This window comes from Mytilus trossulus, chromosome 14 (genome assembly GCF_036588685.1).
Source record: "Mytilus trossulus isolate FHL-02 chromosome 14, PNRI_Mtr1.1.1.hap1, whole genome shotgun sequence".
Lineage (NCBI taxonomy): Eukaryota > Metazoa > Mollusca > Bivalvia > Mytilida > Mytilidae > Mytilus > Mytilus trossulus.
The window spans coordinates 37465378-37485411 of record NC_086386.1 but is presented as its reverse complement, the minus strand read 5'-3'; the positions used below and the strand labels follow the sequence as shown (position 1 = coordinate 37485411).

The 20034-nt window shown below is 32.2% G+C and overlaps 1 protein-coding gene across 1 annotated transcript; it reads left to right on the top strand.

Annotated features, from left to right (window-relative positions):
• The first annotated feature begins 127 nt into the window (after window positions 1–127).
• On the top strand, window positions 128–18675 carry LOC134697185 (cathepsin O-like). The gene is made up of 9 exons (XM_063559278.1): window positions 128–314; window positions 3290–3392; window positions 5004–5112; window positions 7077–7142; window positions 8694–8850; window positions 13700–13815; window positions 14496–14659; window positions 17937–18029; window positions 18338–18675. The coding sequence occupies exons 1-9, from the start codon at window positions 156–158 to the stop codon at window positions 18373–18375; spliced, it is 1005 nt and encodes a 334-aa protein (XP_063415348.1). The 5' UTR covers window positions 128–155; the 3' UTR covers window positions 18376–18675.
• The last annotated feature ends 1359 nt before the right edge of the window (window positions 18676–20034 follow it).

Below are 20034 nucleotides of genomic sequence, written 5' to 3'. Positions count from 1 at the left end.
ATTTTCACTTTGATAAATAATTTAGAACAAATAATTTATCTTTGATTAAAAAGGTTCATTTTAAAACTGTACCTATATCTGATAACAACTAATGGTATGGTCAGTTCCGGAAAAGTGTTCTACACGGAGTTCCGGTTTATAGTTAGTTTTTCATTATGTCAAGTTTCACTTTCACTTTGTTTTTGGTATTATATTCTCTTCTTTTATTAGTGAACAGCAGCCAGGTTAAAGAATTCAAAGTTTATCTTAAAAAATTTAACAAAAAGAGCATTTCAGAAACACCAGTGTTCCACAAAAAATATCAAAACTATAAGGTAAAAAACTAACCATATCCTGACCACTGTTTTCAGCTTATAGTTTGTCTCCATATTATTTTTCTAGTAGTGTTGTTCAATACACTTTGTTACTTTTAACAAGTTCTGTAATGTTACTTTTCTTTAATCCATTTTGATTGCTATCAGACGATATTCTATTTTACCATGGTGTATATTAATTAATACTACTAGGAATGACAAGCAGGGCATTCAAGCTCAGAACCTGAAACATCATTACATGTAAAAAAATTATATTTATATGACGTTATCTTGTTCAAGTTGCTGTTAGCTACATCCACCTTAGTACATAGGAGGTAACGCTGATGCCCGATGCTCTACATAAAACACCATACCTGCCAACTGTCTATATTTGTGAGGAATTTGCCCCATGAGGGAAGGCAGGAGGGGTCCTGATCCCGAAATCCAGAGCTTAAAAACACTAAATCCTGAAATCCCGGGCTCAAAAAAACACGAAATCCTGAGGTCCCGAAATTTGAAAAAAGAATTCCCGGATCCCGAAAGGGTCAATCCCGGAGCCCCCCCTCCCCAATGGGAAGCTCCTACATAGAAATTTTGAAAGAGCAATTTTTTCCACAAATTTAAACAAAACAATTAACTTTATAATGGCTATAAGCTTGTAAAAGTATGAAGAAGCCAAACAACAACATAAAAATGTATTTGAAGGTTTTGTAGGACTTTAAGAGCCATCTTGCATGTAAAACCCCAATGTGCATTTTAAAAAGTTGGCAGGTATGAAACACATTTTGAATTATTTGCATGTTTACATGCAGATGTCAATTCGTTTGTTGAATGCAATTTTTCTGGGGATTTAAGGTAATAAGGGGCATCTTAAATTTTAATACTTATTTTAAGGGAAAGATGAACTACACAGGAATAAATAATACCTAAAACAAAAACTGTGATTTGAAAAAAGATTTATAGATTTTAATTCCTTATCTCAACGAGATTAATTTTTCCACTTTAGCTGGTACAGCAAAAGTGAGAAAAGCAATTCAGTTGAAATGACCAATTATAATCTGCATTTTACCTATGACGAGATTGTTAATTAAATTTATAATGGCATGTGTGCCCTTAGTTTCTAGTGATATTTTTTAACATCACACGTCTCCTGTGAGTAAAAAAATTATCAGTCAGCAAGATCAAAGGAAAAATTTGTAAATTGGCGATAATTAATTTTAATCCAAAGAACAACAATAAAGGCAGGGTTCGACACTAACGGTAGTCCGGTAGTCCGGTGCCCCCCTAAAATCTAGGAGGACTACCAAAACATGGTTAATCAGTAGTCCTGTGGACCACCTGGAATTTTGTATATGGTCTGGCTATTTCAATGCTAAAGATTGGCATAAAAGTCCTCCCAATAATGTTTAAATTCTTCAAAAACAGTGATGGCATTTGGAAGAACGTAATTTTAATATTGTTATTATGAAAGCACTTTTGAGATCCAGATTTCTGATCAGAATCATCACAGTGTTTGTAACACTAAGGATTTCAATGTAAATAAAAATGTCTGATTTATCCAAAATGTGAAGAAATTGCTGAATAGACAGCAAAGGTCAGCAATAAAAACGTAGATGAGTTAAAAAAATAACTTCCCAAATTTGGATGAAAAATTATTATCCTCCTGAAAAAAATAAACAGGAAGAGGTAGTTTGGAAAAAAAGGCAACAATATTTTTTTGGTGGCTTTCTTATTAAAAAAACCTACATACATGTCATTCAAAATAATATTAAAGACATTTTGTTTCAGCAACATATCCACTGAATTGCTTTCAACAGTGATAATGAAGTTGACCTCTAGTACACAAACAAAGACATTGTATCACTACAAAAAAAATAATTATAAACTGTTTGAAGCATTAATGAAAACTTCAAACATTGACTTAGGCCACACATAAAAATATTTAAGTTGGTTTGCCCAAACCCTACCCTAAGGTTGAGACAGTGGGTAGGTAGGTGGGCATTTTTTTTAAAAAGAAATTGAAGTATTAGATGTTTATTAGTCTTCATGCCTATTTGATTAAAAAAAACTTCTTCAAATCAGGACAATAAAAGAATTTGAGACAGAGAAGGCAGCTTTTATCTGGGTAGGTAGCGTTTGGGCAAACAAACCTATTATTTATTATGGCCTTATTTTTATCCTATTTTTTCTAAATAATCCCGGAATAAAAGGTGAAATAACACTACCTAACAAGGCCTTTGAAATTGTCTCAGATTGCAGATTTTGCATTTAATTTTTCAATATTTTCTCAGTCTGCACGGTTAGCCACTAGTCCGATGCCCCAGACTAGTAAAATTTCATTCGGACTAGTGAGTTTTTGCAAAATTTTGTTTGGACCAATAAGAAAAATGTCAGAATATTTGTCTTCGGACTAGTAGTTGAAAAAGTTTTTGGTGCAGACTGTTTTCTGACAGGAAAAGTTCAGGAGTAATAAAATTTATTCACTGAATGTCAACTTAAATTTATCTGAAAAAAAAAACCAAATATTTTCAAAACTCAAATGAACATTTGTGTGCTTCTGGGGTGCTCAGATGGCAGGAAATTGCATCTTATTTCCAAAAAAATTCTTGGGGGGGCATGCCCCCAAACCCCCCTAGCTAGTTCGGGCCGCGTTGCGGCCCTCACCAGTGATAGACGAGGACTACCAGGACTACCCAAAAAAATTTTCTTGGTAGTCCTGTGGACTACATCACCTCTAATATTAGTGTCAAACCCTGATTTAAGCTATTTTTATGTGTACTAAATAAGTCAACTTCTTGTTTGAAAATAAAAATAATTGAAAAGTTTCTTAATCCAAAGGAAATGATAAAAAAACATATATGCTACTCTTTCATTTGCTTTTGTGATTGAAGTTTAGAAAGAAAGATATTATGCTGTTTTGTCTTTTTGTTGTTTATCGTTTATATTGATTCACTACTCTACTAAAATTGAGAATCTAAGTTTCTTTATATTTTCAGACCAACTTAGAATTCCAAAGATTCCTAAATGGAACTCACAAACTTTTAAGTGCTTACTATGGACCTACACAATTTTCTGATCTTTCACCTGAAGAATTTAAAGGTAGGCTTCATATTCTTAACTGTCTTACTCTATTATAACTGCCGCATCAATTACCAATACTATACCATTGTCATGTTAATTGTACATGTATTGTATTTTATACCTTTAAATTTTAGCTCTCTTTTAAGTGTTTTAATATTGGTGAAATTAAAAATTGAAACAAATTTTATGAATTTCTGTTTTTATTTAATAGTGACTGGAGACACATATTTAATGAATGGGAAGGGGAGACAAATCTATAATATCTAAGTCAACCATTATTTTTAAGCAGAACAATTAGATTACTAATGCATTTTTATTTTATTTTTAGACCTTGCACAATTGTCTCTAATTTGTTTTTTTTTATTTTACTTACACTTTTGTCTGCATGTATGTATTCTGGCTTATTTTGTCATTCAACATTGCAGAACATTTTTGTAATAGTGGATTAACATATATATATATATATACGTGTCTAAATTGAAAAATACGTTCAAACATATTATATGTTATTCAGGTCTCAGACAGGGTATATACCGTGACATTCCCGGCTTAGAGTTTATATTCCCTGAGCCGAGGCGAAGGGGATATAAGACCTAAGCCGTGAATGTCACAGTATATACCCGACTGAGACCTGAATTACACATATATTACGGATTACCCCTGACTTAATGTTATTTTCCAGTGCAAGTATTTGTTGACAACACATATATGTTGAACAATCCAACCTGATATGTTCGGCATACGTGAAGGATGTTCTAATTTGCTGTGAACATAATTTTATCGTGTATGTAATAATTTATAATAACACTTTTAGCATTAAATTTAAGTATTAGAAAAGTGTAAGTTGCGTGATTTTGTATCAAAAATGTATTATTGACTGACGCACGTCATTATTTTCCCTCTGTGAGCCTCTGACAGTACCATAGCTTTTGACTACGTCACATAGTAACCAGTGTTATGATGACGTTTTTGAGGTTCCAATTGGGGATAAAAACGTCGTATATACCCTGGCAGTTTCCCGAATATATACTGACATCTCTGTGTTGTTATCCAATCACAAACCTCGACACATTTGTAATCCGTAATATATATATATATATATCAGTCTAAAGATTTGCACAACGGTACTGATATAAGGTGTTATTAAACGAAAATGTTGTTATAAAATCGTGTTGACAAATATTTCGGCTCAACAAATGGCCTTCTTCTTGTGTCACAAGTTTTAACAATACTGATACATAATGTACAAGGTGTGAAAATAGATCAGTAATAATACAGGTAAGTTTTGGTCGATTGATTTTAATCCTGAATATCATAATTTAAAAGAAGAAGAAGAAGAAGAAGGCCATTTGTTGAGCCGAAATATTTGTCAACACGATTTTATAACAACATTTTCGTTTAATAACACCTTATATCAGTACCGTTGTGCAAATCTTTAGACTGATATAATTTTTTCCTTATCTGCATAGTATCGCCTATTCTAGACAATCCGGTACATAGTAAATTTGCTGGTTGGTCCTTTTTATAGACTTTTATATATTATATAGTTTTATACACCTTAGTAAAATACAGAATTTTCAATGCAAGATAAAATATCAATAAAGTGACACTATATTTATTTGTTTGTAGATCAGTATTTATCAGATTTGAAAGTGTCAAGAAAGGCCAATGATGAAAACCAGCATCATACTCCAAGTAAATTCTTCAGAGAATTGGATATTCCAAAAAGAGTTGATTGGTAATTTCCAGGCTATGTGATAATAGTTTAACATTCAAAATTCTTCTTGCTACTGAGGTATAGCAAACTACCATCAAAATTATACAACAGATTTTACAGCAACCCATTTGAATAACTTTAAAAAAAAAAGCTATGTGTTTCCTCAATACATGCATTGAAATGCCATTACTTCAAAAATTGAATATTTCAAAATCCTTTAAAAATTATAACACAATGTCTTTATTTATAAAATAGATTTCAAGTTAAATTTTGAAGATAAGATTTCCACTATATTCATGAATTATGCTACTTGGTTTATCTAAAAATTGATATTAGTTTTGGTTTCCAATTAAAAAATAAATTTCAGATGTCAGATAGAAACTTTTTTCAATTTTAACACAATGTCATGATTCATAATATACATATGGTCCGAGACCACAATTAATTTGTAGTGCATTGCTTTTAAGAACATAAATGAAAATTAAAAAAATCACACCTGCGCTTTCTCAATGAAATTTTTACAGTGTGTTGTACTATTTTTGGGACAAATTATATCAAAATTATAGAAAACTTCATCATCTATAACTCAAAATATAGACAATTTTGTGTTTAGGGTGTCTTGAAATCTTTTGACAGCTTCCGAAGTGCTAATTTTTAACCTTTTTCAGCTGGACCAGATCACTACTCTCCTGTAAATTTCTGGACTCAAATTTTTTTACAGTGTAATTTCAACCCCTACTTACAATTTGAGGCATTAAACATGGAGAAATAAATTTGGAAGGGATATAAATATTATTGACAAGTAATCCACTGTTAACACTAAGGACTATATTCGTGAACAACGAAAATCAAGGGACGACAATTGAAGTCTCGGACCATATCAGTTTTAAAGATTTTGGCATTTAGAATTCAAGAGTTATGCCCCATAATTGTTTTCAAATTTTGGAATATTTTATTTCCTCGTTAGAACTTAACTTCCACTTGACAGTTTTTTTAGAACCCAAGAACCTAGGAACCTTGATTAGAAATGAATTCTGATTTTTACAGATTTGACATCTTGATCAGAATGTACCCATCAATTTTCTTTCAAACAGACATGTTTATTTTGTTTCTTTATGATAGTTAATGTTCCTTTTGACAAAATATCTTACTTCAAAAACATTATCAGTGACCATAGTCTATAAGTTCTTTTATGACAAGTGCACATTTAATTTTCAGGAGTTATGCTGCAGGTCTGGTGTAAAGGTGGTCATCTGTTCCTTTTTATTTGTATAGAAATTAGACTAGACTGTTTGTTTCCTGTTTGAATGGTTTTCACTAGTCATTCTGGGTCCTTTATAGCTTGCTGTTCTGACCATTTTGAAAAAATCAAATGAAAATTTGGTATTGTTAATAATTGTATATTATATTTTTTCAGCATCTTAAATGTTTAAAGAAACTTTTAACCACAAAAAGAAAAATACATACTTCATTATTTTTATCAAATTTGAGATTCTTTACCTTGACATGTTGAAAAATTCTATAACTGGTCAACTAATTAATTACCAAATCTAGATTATAGCTTGATAAAAGGTATGAAAACACCTTTAGAGTTGTATATTATAATCTAAAGACGGCTTAAAATTCAAGAGTCAGTACATTCTAATGAACAGAAGCGGTAAAGTTATAATTTTGTATTAATTTTTTATGATAATTCTGCCTTTTTTGCAAAGTTATTTCCCATCTCAATGCAAAACTCCATAGGAATTTTAAATGGTGATTTTTTAGTCTTCCTCACATAAGATTTTATGGGAAACTTTTCTGTGTATATTTGGGGTATAATGCTAAAGATTAAAACTTGAAAATCTTCTGTGCAATTACTTCAATTTTAGGGTCAAATTTATGCTAGATTGACTGAACTACAATTTATTGATAGTTGTCTAATTGGCACTCATACCATATTTTCTCATTTAAATCATCACCAAATTATATTTTTTATATAACAGGAGGAATTTTAGCAATATAAACTTTGTGACTCCGGTAAAGAATCAGAAGAAATGTGGAGGATGTTGGTTAGTACAATAATAAAATAGATAACAATCCAAATGTCAGTACCAGTACTTATTAAACAGGTTCAACACCTTTTCTTACTTGTAGTTAGTTATGTCACCCGATCGACAATGTCGGGTGACATATTGCTTTTCCTCTGTTTCTTTTTCTGTATTATTATTATACTTCCACCTATTTTGTCCGGCAGGTTTTTTGGAATTAAATAGAACCAATCTTAATGATAGTTCACTGTAAGGTGGAACACAAAATTTCGGGTTGCTGTAGGGTCCAAGACAATAAAAAATGGCTGCCGTTACCATGGAAACAGAAAAATTGTGAAAAAATCAAGTTTTTGTTTTTGGTGAATAATTTGGAGATGCTTAAACTCAGAATCATTATATTTTAATACAATGAAGGTGCCGGCCATATACTGGTTTTGGATAATTTTGGCAATCATTGGAACTACTATGTTGCCATGGAAACTACACAAAAATTTTCAAAAATATGAAAATGCTCCAATTTTTTGAAAACTTTAACATAACGATGAGCAACTTTGGTAGATGTGGAATTTGGCGTTGGAATTTCCTAAATGTCTGCCGTTTCCATGGAAACAATGCAAAAACGTCAAAATGCTCCCAAAACATCCAGGTTTGGTGAATTACTTTGGTATGCTTGAACTAAAAATCATCAAATTTCCATGCAATATAGTTGTCCACTATATACAGGTTTTGAATGATTTGACAATCATTGGAACTACTCTGTTACCATGGATACAGGATCAAATATTTCAAAAATTTCAAAATGCTCCAAAATTGATGAAACTTAATATGATTGTAGACTGGTAAGTCTGAGTGAGACTTTTGACTTTCCAAAATGGCTGCCGTTGCCATGGAAACATCAGAAATGTGAAATTTTTCAAAACGCTCTGAATGTACTGAAATTTTTTAGAAAAAGGTAATTTTGCCATGAATATATATGTGCATTCACTGTTTAACAATTTTGAAATGGCTGCTGCATAGTGGCAATTGGGGGAAGGGTGACATCCGCTATTGCTTGCAATGGCAATTCTAGTTATATTTTACATTTTCTCAAATAAGAACATTTTATTATCTGAAAATTCAAATAAAATGAAACTCAACACTAACAACATCTGAACTTACTTGTATCAATGATATTGATTAGAAATTATTTCTACATTTTAAATGATTTATTTTATGCACAATAATCACTTAAAAAAGGATTTAATTTATTCAAATATATGCATGTACTTTTATGAAATAAGCAATTGGTAGGGGCTCCTATCCAAACAATTAAATGTAGCCAATGTTAATCTACCTGTGTAGATTACAACAAACTATTACAGCTTCAATATAATGTCTCAACCTGATTACTTGATGGAATTGCAATATGCACTGGAATCAGACTGTTTAAAAGCTGATCATTGTTATGTCCTTTTTACTGTGTTATTCTGAATTTTTAGTAATTAATGATGTTCATAGTAATTTTGTGGGTAGCTTGTACATTTTTTAATTATCCAGGGTATGAAAAAGTTTCATTTATATTTATATTGCCAGGGCATTCAGTGCAACAGAAACTATAGAAAGTATGAAAGCTATACAGACAGGATTACCTCCCCCTAGACTGAGCGTACAGGAAGTTATTGATTGTGCCACATATAATGATGGATGTAGCGGTGGTGATCCTTATCGAGCAGTAAAGTGGCTTAAAGATGTAAGTCATTCAAAGTCATGAAGTGATATATTTTATTCTATACAGATGGCATGTTTCATCAGATCAATGCATCTACTGAAAATGTAGATAAGATATCTTTCTACAAAAGAGTGGCAAACAATTCAAAAGCTTCTTCTGTATATTTTTTAGTTTACTATGAAGTCCATTATCACTGAACTAGTATATATATTTGTTTAGGGGCCAGCTGAAGCACACCTCCGGGTGCAGAAGTTTCTCTCTGCATTAGAGACTCATTTTTAAGGTCTTTCCTCTCCGTGAGGAAAGACCTTATTGTTTTTCTAATGTTTTTAAGGTCTTTCCCCTACGTGAGGAAAGACCTTATTGTTTTTCTAATGTTTTTTTTTCTTTTTTTTTTACTTCCAGCATTTGTTTGGCACACCCTCCTACTGCTTCTATTGGAGTTATCAATATCAAAATTGAACCATCGATAGACCTCATTATGAACTGTTACCTGATGAACTTTTGTAGGATTTCATCATCCCCTTAAGAAGTTATCTCCCTTTTATTGATTTTTTTCAACATGGCCCCCCCTCGTGGTTTTTAAAGATATCATGACCTTATTTGGACAAAATGTACATCTCATCATTATGTGTTACCATATGAGGCTGCATAGGATTTCATCGTCCCCTATGAGAGTTATATCCCCTTGAAACAATTTCTTTCCTTTGTATTTTTTTCAAAAAGTAAAAGAGATAGAATCGATTTGAAAACGGCAACATGTACAGGAACAGATAACAATGTTAATGGACATGTACAATCATTTTGTTATTAACCCTTATAAGGAGTTATTTCCCTTGAAAAAATGAAAATATTTTTTGAAAAATTCTATTTCGAGAATCGGAAGTCATAGAGACCTGGAACCTTCACCAATAATCTTTAATTCATGTGACCTTTAATATGCACCCAAGGTCAAAGGTCACAGAGTGCAAAAAAAAATTACGCTGCAATTTCAAGCTCACATATTAGGAAAACGATAAGACTTTGCTGCATACATACAGCGTATAAAATGTTCCTCTCGACGAGCTCTACATTTTATAGAGTAAGACCAAAAATGTCTGACCGTCTGTTCAAAAGTTACATCGGGATGATTCTTAAAAGTATAGTATTTTGTGTATATCTTTTTAAAGGTAACAGATATCAACCTACTATAAACTGCAAAGATAATCAGTAATTCAAGACCTTCAATTTGAGGTCAATGTCAGGTCATGACGAAATTTCACCTTGACCTTCACAGTATACAATGACCTTGACATATTTAAAAGGTTAAGTGGTCCTGAGTTGAATGGCGCTAGTCCCATGTCTCTACGACTTCCGGTTCTCAAGTTTGGTATTGCATCATATGTTTGATGATTAATTGTGACCTTGGTGAACTTTGAAATTGTCCCAATTCTTTTTCTATAATGTTGTCCTTCAACTGTAGATCATTTATCATTTAACAGATTGGAGATATCTATTGTCGTTTTAGAGATAATTCAGTTTGAAGTTTTGCGAGCGGAGGCATGTATTTCTGATTCAACAAGAGCCTACTACTTAAAATGTTTTAGAAATTGAAGAGGTTAACATAGTTATATGTTTGACAAAATACCAAAAACATTCCATGGAAAAAAACACAAAAAAATCAATTTGAAATTTTCAAGTTTTGCATTGAATTTGTAAGTTTCATAACTTCTATTTATATATTAGTTGATATTGCATCATTTTTTGCACTTTATCAAATGGGGTCATCTGATATACCAAATTGAAAGTCTCAATACACTCTACTTGAAAATGAACATTTTAAACCTCTTTTTCATCCCAGGTGGAAGGGTGGGGTCATTTAGTGCAAAAATTCAAATTTCTCAGATGGTCAGGTTGTCGCATATCAAATGAAAGAACATAAAGCGTACATTTCAAATTTCAAATTGACGACCCCCAAAAATTGGTTGGATAGGGTCATTGAGTGCAAAAAATACATTTTCTTTTACGATAGGGTTGTTGTATATCACATGAAAGGTCATGATGTGTACTATTGAAATATCAAATTCCCATCCTCCAAAAATTGGTTGGATGGGGTTATAAAGTGCAAAGGTCAACCTTTTTAGAACATGGCATTGTCGCATGTCAAATGAAAGCTCATCTACCCTGTGTTACATATGTCATACTTCCGATCTCAAAAATGTAGGTGGATGAGGTCATTAAGTGTAAAAAGGGAAAAGTTTCAGAAGGTATGCTTGTCGTATATCAAACGAAAGGTCGTACAAAGAACATTACGAAAACATCACTTTTACAGGAAAGACCTTTCAATTGTTTTACAAACAATTGAGATACTAGTTTTTTCTTTTTTTTCTTCCAGCATTTGTTTGGCTCGCCCTCCTACCGCTTCTATTGGAGTTATCAATACCAAAATTAAACCATCAATAGACCTCAACATGAACTTTTACCAGATGAACTTTTGTAGGATTTCACCTTCCCCTTAAGAAGTTATCTCCCTTTTGTTGATTTTTTTCAACATGGTCCCCCCAAAATGTGTTAAAAGATATCACGACTTTATTTGGACAAAAGGTAGATCTCATCATAATGTATTACCATATGAGGCTGCATAGGATTTCATCATCTACTTTGAGAGTTATATCCCCTTGAATCAATTTCTTTTATTTGCATTTTTTTCAAAAAGTATTAGAGATAGAATTTAATTGAAAATGACAGCATGTATTAGAACAGATGGCAATGTTTATAAACATAAACAATTTATTTGTTATTAACCCTTATAAGGAGTTATTTCCCTTTAGAAATTAAAAATATATTTTCAAAAATTTATATTCGAGAACCGGAAGTCATAGAGACTTGTAACCTTCACCAATAATCTTAAATTCATATGACCTTTAATATGCACCCAAGGTCAAAGGTCACCGAGTGCAAACAAAAATTACGCTGCAATTTCAAGCTTACATATTAGGAAAACGATAAGACTTTGCTGCATACATACAGCGTATGAAATGTTCTTCTCGACAAGCTCTACATTTTATACAATAAGCCCAAAAATGTCCGACCGTCTGTTCAAAAGTTACAACGGGATGATTCTTAAAAGTATAGTATTGTGTGAATATCTTTTTAAAGGTAACAGATATCAACCTACTATAAACTGCAAAGATGATCAGTAGTTCGAGACCTTCAATTTGAGGTCAATGTCAGGTCATGATGAAATTTCACCTTGACCTTCACAGTATACTATGACCTTGACCTTGTGATAGTTGAAAGGTTAAGTGGTCCTGAGTTGAATGGTGCTAGTCCCATGTTTCTACGACTTCCGGTTCTTAAGTTTAGTATTGCATCATATATTTGATGATAAATTGTGACCTTTATGAACTTTGAAATTGTCCCAATTCTTTTTCTATAATGTTGTTGTTCAACTGTATATCGTTTATCATTTAACATATTTGAAATATCTATAGTCCTTTTAGAGATAATGCAGTTTGAAGTTTTACGAGCGGAGGCATGTATTTCTGAATCATCAAGAGTTTACCACTTAAAATGTCTTAGAAATTGAAGAGGTTGACATAGTTATATGTTTGACCAAATACCAAAAACATTCCATGGAAAAAAACACAAAAAAATCAATTTGAAATTTTCAAGTTTTGCATTGACTTTGTAAGTTTCATAACTTCTATTTATATAGTTGATATTGCATCATTATTTGCACTTTGTCAAATGGGGTCATCTGATATATCAAATTGAAGGTCTCAATAAACTCTACTTAAAAATGAAAATTTTAAACCTCCTTTTCATCCCAGGGGGACGGGTGGGGTCATTTAGTGCAAACATTCAAATTTCTCAGATGGTAAGGTTGTTGCATATCAAATGAAAGAACATAAAGCGTACATTTCAAATTTCAAATTGACGTCTCCAAAAAATTGGTTGGATGGGGTCATTGAGTGCAAAAAATAAATTTTCTTTTAAGGTAGGGTTGTTGTATATCAAATGAAAGGTCATGATGTGTACATTTGATATATCAAATTCCCGACCTCCAAAAATTAGTTGGATAGGGTTATTAAGTGCAAAAATCAAACTTTTTAGAACATGGTGTTGTCGCATATCAAAAGAAAGCTCATCTACTCTGTTCCATGTATCATAATTCCGATCTCAAAAATGTAGGCGGATGAGGTCATTAAGTGTAAAAAGCGAAAAGTTTCAGAAGGTATGCTGTCTTATATCAAACGAAAGGTCGTACAAATTACAATACGAAAACATCACTTTTACAGGAAAGACCTTTCAATTGTTTTACAAACAATTGAGATACTAGTTTGGACACTGTTTCTGCTCTTTGTTCAGGTTGTTGTCTCTTTTACACATTCCCCATTTCCGTTCTCCATTTGAATAATGAACGTCTACAGTGACTTATGGTTGTTAATTTCTGTGTCATTTGGTCTCTTGTTAAGTCTAGTTGTCTCATTGGCAATCATACCAATTATCTTCTTTATTCTATTCTACATATAAATGCCTTCAACTCCTTACTTTAAATCAAAATCATTAAGCTAACAAAACAGGAAGAATTAATAGGCTTCACGTTTAGTAGGCCATTGAGTTGCTTTTATATAAACATTGATAGTTTACTTTTTTAACACTCCTCAAATGATAGTTTGTGCCTTTGTGCAACTTTTTGATTTTCCTATGGATCCATAAAAATAGTGTTTGCAAAAAAGACATCTGAGCAAAAATTTCTTCCTTTATATTATCAGTATGATAGCTCTCATCTTGTTTGATATTCAAGATTCAGTTTAATGTATTCTAAAAATGCATATACATGTAAATAATGATATTTTATTTCTACAATATTGAACTTTGATTTCAGACACAGTCTCCACTTACAACAGAGAAAAAATACCCACTGACAGACACATCTGATTCCTGTCGTATTATAGTCAATAACAGTGATGGAGTTATAGTCAAGTCAGGTAACTTTCAAAGGTAGGCAGATAAGTTAAAGATTTTCCATAAAAACATACATGGAACCCAAAGAAAACACTTAAAAATCTCAAATAAGGGTGTGTGTCAATTACAGTAAAAATATACATCTAAAGTTCTATTTTTGTTAGAATCCCTACCCATGTTTATTTCATAGGAAAATTGTAACCATTCATTTATTTCCTATCAAACATGCAATATATGTCATATCTTATTTAGATTTTAACCATCATTCTTATTATTATGTAAAAAGATCAGAGCCAAGTTTTATCAGACAAAGGAAAATAATCTTTTAGGACCCATTACCATGTAAATGTTTACCCATTTATATATATTAGATCTGTGAAATTACTCCCTAATGATTTATTAGACATTCTTAAAAAGTTACCCATACCAGCGATACATATGTTTTACCTTTATATCTTTCCTCCTATACATTTCTTGGAAAATGGTTAATACATAAAATATTGGAATACATTTTTTCAAAGTTGCTCAATTTTGCAATAATTTTATAAAACATAACTGCTTTATTTGAATTAAGTAAATTATACAAAACTGTTATAACATTTAGAATTTTAACTGTTTATGCCATTAAAATATAATCATTTGATTAAGTTACATTCACTACTTATTCTGGTGAAAGGATAAGGTGTATTATTCATTGAGACCATGGTTTCTTTCAGACTAGTTGGGAGGGAAGATAAAATTTTACAGTTATTGAATACTTCCCCAGTTAGTGTGGCTGTAGATGCCACTACATGGAACAACTACTTAGGTGGCATAATACAGTATCATTGTGAAGCACATATCAACCATGCAGTACAAATAGTAGGATATGATATCTCAGGTGAGTGATAATATTAGTTTATTACATGGCATTTGACATAGCAGATGTATTATCAGCCCTGGGTTCAATATCAGCCCAAGAGGTAAAAGCCGAAACCAACTTATAGATAGGAAGATGTGGTGTGAGTGCCAATGAGACAACTCTCCATCCAAATAACAATTTAAAAAAGGTAAACTCATTTAACTGTTATAGGTCAATGTACGGCCTTCAACACGGAGCCTTTGCTCACACCAACAACAAGCAATAAAGGGCCCCAAAATTGGGGTGTAAAACCATTCAAACGAGAAAACCAACGGTCTAATCTATATAAAACTAGAGGCTCTAAAGAGCCTGTGTCGCTCACCTTGGTCTATGTGCATATTAAACAAAGGACACAAATTGATTCATGACAAAATTGTATTTTGGTGATGGTGATGTGTTTGAAGTTCTTACTTTACTGAACGATTTTGCTTCTTACAATTATATCTATCATGAACTTTGCCCATTAGTAACAGAGAACTATATTTGGTAAAAATTTACATAAATTTACCAAATTAATGAAAATTGTTAAAAATTGACTATAAAGGGCAATAACTCCTTAAGGGGTCAATTGTAGACTTATTTGTAGATCTTACTTTGCTGAACATTATTGCTGTTTACAGTTTATCGCTATCTATAATAGTATTCAAGATAACCAAAAACGGCAAAATTTCTTTAAGAATTACCAATTGGAGGGCAGCAACCCAACAACCAGTTGTCCAATTCATCTGAAAAATTCAGGGCAGATAGATATTGACTTGATTAACAATTTAACTTCTTGTCAGATTTGCTCTAGATGCTTTGGTTTCATAGTTATAAGCAAAAAACTGCATTTTACCCCTATGTTCTATTTTTAGCCGTGGCGGCCATCTTGGTTGAATGGCCAGGTCATCGGACACATTTTTCAAACTAGATACCCCAAAGATGATTGTGGCCTAGTAGTTTCAGTGGAGATTTTGTAAAAGATTACTTAGATTTATGAAAAATGGTTAAAGATTGACTATAAAGGGCAATAACTCCTAAACGGGTCAACTGACCATTTTGGTCATGTTGACTTATTTGTAGATCTTACTTTGCTGAACATTATTGCTGTTAACAATTTATCTCTATCAGTATCTATAATAATATTCAAGATAATAACCAAAAACAGCAAAATTTCCTCAAAATTACCAATTCAGGGGCAGCAACCCAACAACCGATGACCGATTCATCTGAAAATTTCAGGGCAGATAGTTCTTGACCTGATAAACATTTTTATCCCATGTCAGATTTCCTCAAAATGCTTTGGTTTTTTAGTTATAAGCCAAAAACTGCATTTTACCCCTATGTTCTATTTTTAGCGGTGGCGGCCATCTTGGTTGGTTGACCAGGTCACGCCACACATTTTTTAAACTAGATACCCCAAAGATGATTGTGGCCAAGTTTGGATTAATTTGGCCAAGTAGTTTCAGAGGAGAAGATTTTTGTAAAAGATTACTTTAATTTACGAAAAATGGTTAAAAATTGACTATAAAGGGCAATAACTCCTAAACAGGTCAACTGACCATTTTGGTCATGTTGACTTATTTGTAGATCTTACTTTGCTGAACATTATTGCTGTTTACAGTTTATCTCTATCTATAATAATATTCAAGATAATAACCAAAAACAGCAAAATTTCCTCAAAATTACCAATTCAGGGGCAGCAACCCAACAACCGATTGACCGATTCATCTGAAAATTTTAGGGCAGATAGATCTTGACCTGATAAACATTTTTATCCCTGTCAGATTTCCTCAAAATGCTTTGGTTTTTGAGTTATAAGCCAAAAACTGCATTTTACCCCTTTGTTCTATTTTAAGCCGTGGCGGCCATCTTGGTTGGTTGACCAGGTCACGCCACACATTTTTTAAACTAGATACCCCAAAGATGATTGTGGCCAAGTTTGGATTAATTTGGCCAAGTAGTTTCAGAGGAGAAGATTTTTGTAAAAGATTACTTTAATTAATGAAAAATGGTTAAAAATTGACTATAAAGGGCAATAACTCCTAAACGGGTCAACTGACCATTTTGGTCATGTTGACTTATTTGTAGATCTTACTTTGCTGAACATTATTGCTGTTTACAGTTTATCTCTAACTATAATAATATTCAAGATAATAACCAAAAACAGCAAAATTTCTTCAAAATTACCAATTCAGAGGCAGCAACCCAACAACCGATTGACTGATTCATCTGAAAATTTCAGGGCAGATAGATCTTGACCTGATAAACATTTTTACCCCACGTCAGATTTGCTCTAAATGCTTTGGTTTTTGAGTTATAAGCCAAAAACTGCATTTTACCCCTATGTTCTATTTTTAGCAGTGGCGGCCATCTTGGTTGGTTGACCGGGTTTTTTTAAACTAGATACCCCAATGATGATTGTGGCCAAGTTTGGTTTGATTTGGCCCAGTAGTTTCAGAGGAGAAGATTTTTGTAAAAGTTAACGACGACAGACGACGACGATGACGGACGACGACGGACGACGACGGACGACGGACGCCAAGTGATGAGAAAAGCTCACTTGGCCCTTTGGGCCAGGTGAGCTAAAAACGAGAAAAGAGACTGCAAATACACTTGAACATAATAAGTCTGATTTTATTTAATGGTAATACTGATACTAAGGTATACCACCAAATCATAGTATAAAAATGTACATCACATCCAGTTTTATACGAAAAAGGGTAGGACAAAAATATTCCTTTGAATTTTATAGTTTTAGGTACTTTATCCTACATTTCATTGCAGTTGAAAGTTACTGGGTCTTAAACATATATATTGGGTATTTCAAAGCACCATGACATAGCCAATAGTGCTTAAAGTTCCATCTGTTTCTTGTTCAAGTCAATAGCTGTTGGTAGCTGGTCTGTGTAGATGCTGAAGTATGTGTTTTATTTTGATTAAACCTGGTTAACATCTAGGCTAGTCCTATAATATATGACTCTGAATGTTCATATCATTGACATTCAATGCTTTTAATCGGATATTTTTTTTTTTACTATCAATGTTTACTGAGATTCAACATTGATAGTAAAAAAAAAAATATCCGAAAAAAAACGTTGAATGTAAATGATATGAACCTTCAGAGTCATATATTATAGGACTAACATCTAGGCAAGAGAGGAGGGTACATAAAACTGGTTTAACACAACCACATTTTGTGCCTGTAGCATGTCAAATTCAGTACAATTAGTGTCATTATTGTTAATATATTTTTTTTTGCATATTTTGATTTTAGGTGATGTACCATATTATATTGTTAGAAATTCCTGGGGAACAGACTATGGTAATAAAGGCTATCTGTACATTAAGATTGGTGAAAATTTGTGTGGTAAGTTTTTTTTTTATATTTATGTATTTCAAAATTTTATATTTTCATTATAAATATACTGGTACTGGAGTGTTTTAGACGTATTGGCATTAAGTTAAGGATATTTCACAATAAATAATTTACAAAAGGGAAGTCTTCATGTCAAGTAATTATTTCTGGATTTACAACGTGTATTTAATATAACAGGATACATTAATCTTTAGCCAGTTTTTATTTTTTATTTTCTTACAAACAGCTCAATATTTGGAGGATTAAAAACTTTTTTTTTTGTTTGTTAAAGATGTATTAATCTGATAAAATTATTGTAGGTATTGCTGAAGAGGTAACTACAGTAACTATTCAATGAGAATGTGTGAAGTAAAAGGAAACATTGGTGCTACATCTATTTATTTTTTTTGTCTTTTTTGTTAGAGCTCCTTAGCATCTATTTATGCTATTGTCATCTTGACCTTTATTTGATTCTTTGTAATCATTAAACACTACACACAGTCAACCATCATTTTTGGAATATAACCATACTAACTTACTCATTTGATTAAAAATGTCCAATTAGGAACGAAAGCTAATGTCATATTATCTCCCCTTTTTATAGTTGATATTTAATCTGTATGTTATTAATATATATGAAGTTGACAATTTTTGCTCAGAGAAAACCAGCTACTATTTTTACCAGTTATACTGTTTATTCAATATTTATTTTCTAATCATTCCAAATCATTTTTATGTTATCACCTCTGCAGTTCAGATTTGTAACTATATATCCCATATTACATCAGCTGTAATTGGAGCATTACTATGGAACGCCACGACTGCCTTATGCTAATAATCAGCATTATACGCAGTGTTCACAGCATTATATGAAGTGATCACAGCATTATATGAAGTGCTCACAACATTATATGAAGTGATCACAGCATTATATGCAGTGCTCACAGCATTATATGCAGTGTTCACAACATTATATGAAGTACTCACAACATTATATTAAGTGCTCACAACATTATATTAAGTGCTCACAACATTATATTAAGTGTTCACAACATTATACGTTTTTTGTTGTATGATGAGATTGATGTATGATGAGATTGATGTATGATGAGATTTATGAATGATGAGCCTTATTTTAAGTCCAGATTTTTATATAAATATTATTCGTATTGTCATCTTAGAAAGTCATACTGATTAAAGTACTACAATCGGGAACAATGTGACAATGATTGAATTAAGTAGTTTCAACCCTGTGATTACGACCCGTGTATATAGCAAAATCTTAAATACATAATTCGTGGTACTCCTGTCAGATGCGGAACATACAGATAATGTAAAAGTTAACAGGTGAATATATTATTGGTATCGATTCGACCCGGAACTTCTTGATTATTGGCAATATTAATTATGTGGAAAACAAAAGGGTCTGGAGTGATGTTATTTGTAATCAACAGCATGGTACATGTACTATATTAGTTATATATACTCTCAGATCAGTACTTATAGTGTCTTTTTATTGTTGGGATATACAAGTACCCGCCCACATGCACGTTCACTCTATTTTCTTGTTAGATCATATGTATTTATATTTGTACCCATCTAATGAGTTAATATAAAAAAGAAGATGTGGTATGATTGCCAATGAGACAACTATCCACAAAATACCAAAATGACACAAACATTAACAACTATAGGTCACCGTACGGCCTTCAACAATGAGCAAAGCCCATACCGCATAGTCAGCTATAAAAGGCCCCGATACGACCATGTAAAACAATTCAAACAAGAAAACTAACAAGCCTTTTACAACTGATTTTCATAGTTCATTTTTATGTTGTTCTGTTACGCCACTGTCCCAGGTTAGAGGGAGGATACCAACATCCCGCTAACATGTTAAAACCCGCCACATTTTGCATATATGTGGCCGTCCCAAGTCAGGAGGAGTCTTTATTTCAGTGGTTGTCGTTTGTTAATTAATGTGTTATATACATGTTAGTTTTTCGATCGTTTGTTTGTA

Bases quoted from the DNA above. Each gene is read 5' to 3' on its own strand.
- LOC134697185 (XM_063559278.1), top strand. From the start codon at position 156: ATGTCAAGTTTCACTTTCACTTTGTTTTTGGTATTATATTCTCTTCTT. The intron at 7,143-8,693 runs GTTAGTACAATA...TTATATTGCCAG, and splicing joins AAGAAATGTGGAGGATGTTG to GGCATTCAGTGCAACAGAAA. The intron at 18,030-18,337 runs GTAAGTTTTTTT...AAATTATTGTAG, and splicing joins GATTGGTGAAAATTTGTGTG to GTATTGCTGAAGAGGTAACT.